The sequence below is a fragment of the Piliocolobus tephrosceles genome, chromosome 11 (genome assembly GCF_002776525.5).
Source record: "Piliocolobus tephrosceles isolate RC106 chromosome 11, ASM277652v3, whole genome shotgun sequence".
In the NCBI taxonomy this organism is placed as follows: Eukaryota; Metazoa; Chordata; class Mammalia; order Primates; family Cercopithecidae; genus Piliocolobus; species Piliocolobus tephrosceles.
The window spans coordinates 110072248-110082539 of NC_045444.1; the positions used below are offsets into that span (position 1 = coordinate 110072248).

At 36.0% G+C, this 10292-nt stretch overlaps 1 protein-coding gene across 2 annotated transcripts; it reads right to left on the minus strand.

The window, feature by feature from the left end:
- Positions 1-24: 24 nt before the first annotated feature.
- SCG2 (secretogranin II) lies at positions 25-5581 on the minus strand. 2 transcript variants are annotated; one of them, XM_023222259.1, is made up of 3 exons: positions 5363-5440; positions 5220-5295; positions 94-2386 (listed from the first exon to the last, which is right to left on the minus strand). In XM_023222259.1, exon 3 carries the CDS (start codon positions 2370-2372, stop codon positions 519-521), a length of 1854 nt encoding a protein of 617 aa, XP_023078027.1. In that variant the 5' UTR covers positions 2373-2386; positions 5220-5295; positions 5363-5440; the 3' UTR covers positions 94-518. The 2 variants fall into 2 exon arrangements, with proteins under 2 accessions (XP_023078020.1, XP_023078027.1); XM_023222252.1 differs by lacking the exon at positions 5220-5295 and having other exon boundaries at positions 25-2386; positions 5363-5581.
- Positions 5582-10292: the final 4711 nt, after the last annotated feature.

The following is a 10292-nucleotide window of genomic DNA, read 5'->3' on the forward strand; positions in this document are numbered from 1 at the left end:
TTTTCCAGAATTAAGAGTCCAAAGTTGTCCAGAAATAACATTTATTAATCAACAGTAAAACACACAATAGAAAAGGCCTTATAAATAAAACTATATATTTATAATGCTTTATTTTTTTTTTTTTGCTCCAGTACTTCACAAAACACTACAGACAGTAACAAAATAATTCAATAAATATTAAAAACTTTCAATGGAATTATAGGACACTCTTTATCATATGTGAGCATCAACAATGCCACAGCCATTAGATACACTATTAAACACAGTCATAGATATCTTTCTTGAATAATGGACATAATAAATTTTTTATCAAGGAGTCATAACATTTACACATATCCATACACAAGAGAACAGCTCAGAGGAAATGAAGCAGACTCCCCAGTGACCTGGGTTCATCTGCCTGTACACCATTTAAAGATATTACAGTGTTAACAGGATAGAAGTCAACACACTAAAGAGAAATATTGGGATTTTCTTGGGGTGGGAGGAATGAAAGTAGGGTAATTAATGAAAGCTGCTTACATATTTTCCATTGCTCTCTTAGCAATATGCTCCCTTCCCTTTTCTGCCTTTTCTTGGTTGAGGTATTCCAGCACTTTCATTAACAGATCTTCATCCAAGTACTGCCTATTTGGAGTATCATCATTCTTCGGGGGCCCCACAGGGAACCTTTTGCTCACCGGGGTCAGCTTATCAGTCTCCTGAGAGCTGCCTTGATTCAAATGCTCTTTGATGGCCTGCTCAATTTGTTCCTCTTCCTGTAGGTCATCTTCAGATGAGCCTTGACCAGGAACTCGCTTGACTTGGTTTGAATTAATGATCTCAGGGTATTTAACTAGCATCCTGGCCAAGTACTCACCTAATTCTTGATCCTTGTCATTCAGGTTTTCATATGCCATCTGTCTGTTTTCAACATATGGCATCCAGGCAGGTTTGGAAAGCTGGTTCAATCTAGATCTTCCAGGACCATAAGGGAGACTTGGCAGAACTTTCTCCTGGTTATATGGATTGGGAAAATATGAAGTTTTCTGATTTGCTGCACTCTCCATCCCTAAAAGATTTAAAATATCCTCAACACTGAGCCCATCTGGTAGGGACTCAGTCCCAGCACGACCAGCCATTTTAGGGTAGCCACTCTTGGAGAGCATCTTATTTTGGAACAGGTCTGGATGGTCTAAGTCAGCCTCTGAGATGTCGTCTAGGTCAACAGGAAGGTCAAGCTCCCGCTCCGGTTCCACTGATCCATTAGGCTTCTCCCCAGTTTTGAGCATCTCAATTAAGTCTTCCGGGGGTATCTGTAAATTCCTTGAGATTTCAATCAGCTGATAAATAGACTGAGAATCAAGAGGTTTTTCAAAAAGCCTGGTGGCCCTTTCCCCATTTTGCCCATTCTGTAACCTCCCACTTCCTGCAGCATTTACTAACCTTTTCAAATAAGTAATTACTTTGGAGACATCATCTGAGAGTTGGTCTTTACTCTCTTTCCGAATATCTTCTTCCTGGATGCCAAGCTGCCCTGAGCGTTTCACCTCATCGTTGATTTGTTCATTTTTTTCTGTATTCTCTTTGTTGTCTCTCACCTCTTCCTGGGTTTGACTCTCTATTTTCTCCTCTACTGGGTTCCAATCTTCTCCCCCCACCACATCTTCATAGGCAATGTTATTAGTCTTGTAGATATCATCTTCATCATCCGTATAAAGTTTTTGCTCCTCATCCATCCTCTCACGTTTCTGGTTGTTTGGTCCTGTCAGTTTCCCCAGCTCTTGGAAGACAGATTCCAATGTAGCAAGACTTTGAGGAGTATATTGTTCCTCCACTATTTCATTTGTGCGTTTAAAGGGGTTATCCCTGGAATTCTCTTCATACATAGGAGGGAATTGCATGTGCTTGAACTTTCTTTCTGGCCACTGCTGTGTCTCATAATCATCACTCATGTCTATTGGAAAGTTCTTTTCTGAATTCAAGGCATAGAGTTTATTTTCTTTTGGTACAGACTGAGGCTCATTTTCAACCTGTCTCAAAGCTTCGAGTATTATTCTCATCCAGTCTTCTTCACTCAGTGAATCTCTCTCGGGCAAATGACTTTCATCGCCATTTTCTTTTTGCTGAAGGGGGACAGAGACACCTTGGTAGGGATTATAATCTGGGCTGCTTTCTTCCTTATGAGCCTGTTGCCGGAGCTTTTCTATGTACTCCAAAGCCCTGATCATTTCAGGACTGGGAAACTTTTGGACATTTTCCAATCTGAGGTCTGGTTCTTTCTGAAGCAGCTGGTTTCTCTGAAATGAAGCTGCTTCAGCCCCAGAGATGAGAAAAATTAAAGGGATAAGAGACAGGACTGCTCCAAGCCAGTGGGTCTTTGCTTCAGCCATGTTTGAAAGATTTCCTTAAAACATAGAAAATATGAGTTAACACAAATGAAACAAACTAGAAGACACTATAGCAAAAGAAATAACTGACCGATGAGGTGAGAAAAAAAACATAGTAGATATTATCTCACATTAAGCTTAGGATAACTCTTTTTTAAAAAATTCATGAATATTTTCTAAGATTCCCACAAGCAAACCACAGGAATCTTTAGCAAAATTATTACTCATTCACCAAAAACTTGCATAGCATTCTCTTAGTTAAAACAACAGCAAAAACACTGATAGGAGATTTCTCAAATTTTATTTTTTCATTTACAGAACTTGCAGTTGGATGTTTAGTACATGTTGTTTCTTTATAATAAAGCAGCAAATACTTCCCAAGATGTTTTAATTATGTTATATATTGAAGTCATTGGCAAAATAATGTGTTGGCTTAATTTAAAACATGCATGTACACATACACGCCCACAAATTATGTCCTTAAAGTTGTGTCAAAAAACATGTGGTTTATTTCCTGAAGTGTCCATCTAATTTTGTTGTTGAAACACAGCAGCAGTTACATGACCATACATGACAAAGTGATTCTGTTATATGTCAATCATACTGAATTACCTTGTGGGGAGTCCTATCCACATATATTTTTCAGAAATAACTTGTTCCCAATCTGATAGCAAATCCAATGATCCATAAATAACCTCCAGAACACAAGTCTTCTCAGATTCCAGCCAGTTGACTAAACCAATGAAGTTTCTTTTTGTGTACATGTGCTAAACCAATAAAGTGTTTTAAAATCTCTTTGCTCCATATTTCTTCTAATAATTTCTATTATGACTGTCTTGCAAAACGCAATTGTGGTTATACTTTTCATCAGCCCTCAAGAGTGCATAGTAAATAATAACAGATGCTACAGAGAGAACATAAGTTTTTTTAGCTAGTCTATTTCTGAACTTGTGAGTGTTCAGATTCAGTTTGTCTTATGTCTGTGTCTATTTTAGTATGGACCTGTGAAATCTTAAATCACTCATACTGTTTAGAAAAATTTTAAAATAACCACTGTGTAAATCCCAATTCAAATAAACACAGATAATGTGCTGAATTCTTCCTACTTAAAAATCTCCATTCATTTTTTCTCCAATGCCTTAAAATCTCACATAGGAATTGGTAAGAGGATTAGTTTTTATGTGCCTTACATTTAATATTGCTAACATTGAAAAAAACTATTTTAGTATTTGTTATTCTGTTGTAAACAGAATGAATGTAAAAGGAGTTTATAAGTTTGTTCATATCTTTGCCAGATCATGGTTTTGTGATAGATAAGCTAAGTTATATGTATACAATTTTCTGTTAGCTTAGACATCAATTGTAGAAAATACCATTGTTCACAAGATCATATTGATGATTTTGTTTCCAGTTTTTTAGAGCCCAATAATGGCTTAGTATGAAAACATTTTAGCATACATATATATTTATTTAAATGATTCACATTTACCAGAATACTTAATTTATTGAAAGAAAAATATTGAAAGGCATTTGAGAGGATACTTCCAAAATATTGATTATAAATACATGTTTACTATAAGTAATTTTATTCATAAAATAATGAGGTTCAAGTAAAAATACATTATGCACTCTTGTTTATATTATTTCAGGATTAATTTAGCTTTGGTAATCAATTTTGAACATTGGCATTTGAAATAATAATCTTGAAAACCTTATTGAACTTATTTTCTTTGAAGCCACAACACTGAAATAGTCTTAACATATGGACTATATGCTTATCTTTAAAACCATTATCTTGGAACTGCACTTTACTGTAAAGTTGAAGCAGAATACTCCTTGCAGTTGTTTACACCACAGCCTAACAAGTGCTACCCTTTGCTTATCTATTCCGCTTCAGTTTGAATGACATAGTTATTGTCTTTGAGTGAGACCCAAAGGATTTTTTTCCCAGGTAGCAGCCCTTTCAAGTAGTAAAGATGTTTCAACAGCTCTGCTATTCTATATAGGGTTTGATTTAAAATTGAATTTTCTGAAATCCAAATAATTAGAACATTATTTTTCCCCTGATAGCTATCATTAATATCTCTCAAGTTAAAATGTCTTTTCTGTTGAAATCAGACTAGAGCATTGACACATGCAGGTGATTATATATAATTTAAGCAATTCAACTAGTTGGGATACAGAAAAAAAGAAATACTTGTCCCAGACTTTAACAACATATTGAACATCCTTTTTAAATCAAATTATAGTAATAACAACAATTTACAAAGTTATGAATATTTTCATCATGTATTCAAAACTATCATTTCCCTGTAATTCATGGTCACAGCCAAACTATAACCCCAGATAATATTTTGCCCTGGAAAAAGGAAGAATCCAGTGTTCGGGAAAATCCTAAGTTAATATCTTAGGACTAAAATTAGGAGATAATGATGTAAGCTCTTTCAAATATACAAGTTCAGAAAAGAATTTTATATGGTTAATTAATTCAGAGCTCTTGTGAGATGAATATCAAAGAAAAAAAACTAGTTCCAAAATTGGTTGGCTTTATGACTAACATGCTTAACAGCCTTTGAATCATTGGAAACCTACTGTTAAGAATATTAAACATATAAATTACGCCCTGGCTTCGTATCTGGCTCTTAGTAGCAGAAATAATAAATTTTGGAAAGAAACAATGTATTGGGCTTGGTTAACTTTACACTAATCTGTGTATTCACACTAAAATCCTTAACTTTTCACTCTTTTTAATATGATTATCTAAATAACATTCTGGTTGGTAAATATCCAACATCAAGTAGTATAAAGCATAGACCCGATCATGTATCTACACATATGTAGTGTCCTCACATCGGCTGATGAGCAGCAGGTTGCTATTCAGTTATCGTATCGACATAAGCTTGCCAAACAGTCTTTTTCTTCTCAGCTAGGAATTAAAAGAAGAGCATGCATATTAGAACTTTCCAGTAAATCAAAGAGAAAAGCAGCCTTACCTCTTTTTGTTTATATGGCAGAGGAGCTCCACAGCATGTTCCTCCCCGTTCTCCGGGGCGAGCTTCTCGGGCCGTTTCAGCACACGGACAGCTCCTCTGCTTATAGGGAGCTGCTGCGCCTGACTCCGCACTGCCACACTGACGTCACTGGGCTCAGCCACAAACCCCAGCACAAGCGAGCTTTTTCAAAGAACCGAGAGAAAATAATCACTTTATATTAAAAAAATAAAAAAAAAGAAAGAAAGAAAAGAAAAAAAAAGTTGCATGCTTACGCCACCTGTCTTTTTGTGGCAAAAATTGCAGTTTTCCTTTTTCTTTAATCAAAATCTTTGAGACAGAATAAACTGCTCTGCACGATTTCTCTTACAAAGAAAGAAATGTGTGTCAGACAGACATAGCTAATTGCAAGACAATCTCATCTATGTTCTAGCATCTTGTTATAATAGTTTCTTGGGGTCACTGCTGTAATTGTTGTCGTCATTGTTATAAGAAAGTTTTACAGACAAGGATTGTTTTTTCATCTTTGCCCACAAAGAAATTACACTACCATTTCCTGGTATACCCAAGATGAATGGAGGACACGTTATAAATATGAAAGGCCATACTTCTTATCATGACTATAGTCATCATTCTTTTAAAATCATATTTATTTGAATAAAACAGAGAGTTGTCTCTCTTTTATATGAGAGTCAACTTTAATAGCTTTCATAGTTTTTTAAATGGGTATTTATAAGACTTCAAGCTTAGTAATTAATAGTTCTTTGTATCTCTCTTACTGTCTTTTACAATATCTGATCTCAGAAAGGGAAGCTCAGAAGCTGAGTGCTGATGAAAATACTTTCATCTACTAAAAAAAAAAAAAAAAAAAAAAAGTCTTTTCACTGTTTGGAAAAAAATGTGACACATATGTAACTAGAATTCATTTGCAATCAAAAGGAAGTTGTACTATAACTATTTCCCTTCTCCTGTTGAATCAGATGAGTTGAATACCTTCCATGAATGTGAACAGTCCAGGGAATAATACGGCAATTAACTCTCAGTCTCTCAGATTTATAATTCATAACCATTGCTCTGCCTTGCCAGATAACTTGATTATATATTTCAATAATTTATATAGATATAAATTTTAAACTTTATTTTATTAAAGATATGAGTTTCTAAAAACTGTATATGTTGACATATACTTTAAGAATGCAACAGAATCTTGCTATATAAGAGATCCCATGTGTTTCTGCTAAATGAACCGTCAGCCACTGATTCAATAAATTGTAATACCTACTAGGTGCCAGATACATTGCTAAATGCACAATTGTTAACTAATACCAAAAGTGAGTGATTTTTTTGCCTTTGATGAGCCTTTCATTTAATGGGGATGATATGCAAATAAACACATAATTTTCATATAAATTGGAAAGCAGCAATAGAGAGGTTAGCTAGCAGTATTTGGGACCATTTGGATAGCCAATAGGTTCAACCTAGAAATTCAGGGGGAAGCAATGTCATGGAATAAAAGGCCTAAGCTGAGAGTTCTCACTATCAGGTTTTCTTACAATGATTTCTAACTATGCTAGTACTTTTGAATTCCTTGAAAAAGCAGGAAATGGCTTAAAGTCTTATGGAAAAAATCTTGGAAAAAAATGCGTCTTGATTCTCCCTATTTGATATTCCTAAACGACTAGGAGATCATCATTTATGGATTGACATGAACTCATATACACTCAGACTGGGGTTATATGGCCAATTCATCCAACAAATTTTGCCTCATAGTGGTTTTTTAGGGCATGATCAAATGCTGGGTTGAAGAGACCTAAACATGAGCCGTTTCTCAAGCATCATCTCAATGACACCAGCTCATTCACTGACATCCTTAGCTAAGATTGTCTTAAATTTTAACAAAGCCCTGGCTAGCTGCTCTGAGTTTGACCTAATTTTCTGTCCAGCAGCTACTTCTGTGTGACCAGTTCAACTAATCAGTATCAACACAGCCTTAGAAAACTCAGCGATTATTCTTAAAATGTTGAGTTAGTTCAGCATAGGTCTCAAAAGCCCTCAAGAAAGTCATCCTGGCCAGGCTAATTCATTTATGTGGAACAAAACTTTTTTGGCAAGAACCAGAAGCTACAGTTCTTCCAGAGTCAACGTCTTGCCTGGAAATATCTTCAATCATCCAAAAAACATGCAAAATCTCATTCAAAATCTCCAAGTAGATGTGAGATGCCAAGAGGCTGTTGCTGGGATGGATAGGCTCCACTAGGCTCAAGATGTGGGTACAACAGTAAGCCATTGTGGGCTATTGAATTTCTGCCTATCTTATGAGACTATGATAAATACCTCTCACTTATTGAGTTCTGTCATGGTCCAAGCACTGTATTTGGAACCTAATTTAATCCTCCTGACAACTGTAACAAGTAGGTATTTCATCTCCATTTTACAGATGAAGAAACTGAAGCTCAGAAATAAGTAAGTTGCCCACTATTTTCTGACTCATAATTGGTCAAGCTAGAATTTGAATTTAAGTCCTTTCTGTGGTATTTCTACAACAAAAACTATGATTCAGACACTGCTAGAGAAGGAAATACAGAAATAAATGTGGGATGGATTTAATCATTAAAGACCCAAGTCCAGAATTGAGTTTCTTTGACAAAAATCCCCAGTTGTCCAGTTGCTTTTCCTGGTCTAAGAAAAGCATAGGCATAGGCCTGGATTTCTATTTGGTGCAGCACTAATGGAAAACAAGAATAAACATTAGATCATGGCTTTGATGCAATGGGGCATACATCTTCCAAATAAGAGAGCAGTTGTTGAATTAGGAAAATTCTATTCACCAGCCTGTTTTTTCAAAATCAAACTCCCTAAACATATTTTTTAACTTTTAAGTTCAGGGGTACATGTGCAGGTTTGTTACATAGGTAAACTTGTGTCATGGGAGTTTGTTGTACGGATTATTTCATCACCCAGGTATTAAGCCTACTACCCATTAGTTATTTCTCCTGATCCTCTACCTCCTCCCACCATCCTCATCTGATAGGCTGTGTGATTCCCCTCTTTGTGTCCATGTATTCTCATCGTTTAGCTCCCACTTACAAGTGAGAACATATGGTATTTTGTTTTCTGTTCTTGCATTAGTTTGCTAAAGATAATGCCCTCCACCACTATCCATGTCCCTGCAAAGAACATGATCTCATTCTTTTTATGGCTGCATAGATTTCCATGATGTATATGTGCTACATTTTCTTTTCTTTTCTTTTCTTTTTTCTTTTTTTGAGACAGAGTCTCACTCTGTGACCCAAGTTGGAGAGCAGTGGCGCCATCTCAGCTCACTGCAAGCTCTGCCTCCCAGGTTCACAAAATTTTCCTGCCTCAGCCTCCCGAGTAGCTGGGACTACAGGCACCCGCCACCACATCCGGCTAATTTTCTTTTGTATTTTTAGTAGAGATAGTGTTTCACCATGTTAGCCAGGATGGTCTCGATCTCCTGACCTCGCAATCCACCTGTCTCGGCCTCCCAAAGTGCTGGGATTACAGGCATGAGCCACCGCGCCCGGCCTATATGCAACATTTTCTTTATCCAGTCTGTAATTGATAGGCATTTAGGTTGATTCCACATCTTTGCTATTGTGAAGAGTGCTGCAATGAACGTACACATGCACATGTCTTTATAATAGAACAATTTACATTCCTTTGGGTATATAACCAGTAATGGGATTGCTGGGTTGAATGGTAGTTTACATCTTTGAGGAATCGCCACACTGTCTTCCACAATGGCTGAACTAATTTAGACTCCCACCAACAGTGTATAATAAGCATTCCTTTTTCTCCACAACATTGTCAACATCTGTTATTTTTTGTTTTTATAGATTTTCCAATGTGTTATATTTAACATATTTCCAAAAGTTATTAAATTTTTGCCAGTAGTTATTTGTTCTAAAAGGAGGTACTTCTCAGACAAAAATCTATTTGGAGAAGAATTTAAAATGGTATATATATATATACATACACACACACATATATGTACACACACATGTTTATATCTCAATAGTTTGTTGATGTAAAATATTTTAGAGCATGTATAAAACATTAAAATAACCTATAAATCTTTGTATTACTGAGCCTGTTTCAAGGAATGATTTAAACATGCCTTACAAAATTTTAGTTTTCTTGTTAGGACTAAATTGCCAACTATCATCGCCGCTAAGAAATGAATCTCTATATTGTGAACGTTTTCAAAATAATTATGTACTGTCTATAATAATGGATTTTTACAAAATTAGCTTGCATCCTCACCAGGGTGCTGTTAATTTCAAGTTAATCATTCACAATTTAACTCTAAGCAATTAGAACAGATGAGTTTGTTTTTATGACCGGATTTTCTTAAATCTTGGTCATTTTATTCTTTGTTATTCAATTTCACATTTTATCTAGACAAGGTTTTGATTTCTATCATTCATACAAGCAATCCTCTACCTTAGTAATCTTTTCATTTGAAACTTCTCGCTCTTACACTTCATTACACTTCTCATTTTGTTTCAATTTACATAAAAGCAATTGAGATCCAGAAAACCAGTATGTCTTGTTTCTCCTTTTTCTCCTGTCTGCTTCTTCCCTGTCTCTAACTGCCTCCCTGCCTGCCCTTTCCTCCCATGGAAGACCAGACTCACAGAGGAGTCCGGGTGCAGCACGCTTAAGCTGAGGTCCTCCAGCATTCGACTGACTGTGGCCAGCAAGGAGGGTGTAGTGTCTACCCTGCCCCCTCGGGGCCTTGGCTACTTGTCCTTGCTCAGTCCTCACTGGCCTGCCTTCCTTCTCTTCTTGTTACATTTTTTTTTTCCTTTATACTCCTTGTTTACTCTTTACCACTTTTACCTTTCACTTCCAAACTTTAAATTCCATTCTTAGTTGTAGTATGCTTTACTAACAAATGACTGTTTCT

Bases quoted from the DNA above. Each gene is read 5' to 3' on its own strand.
- SCG2 (XM_023222252.1), bottom strand. From the start codon at position 2,372: ATGGCTGAAGCAAAGACCCACTGGCTTGGAGCAGTCCTGTCTCTTATC.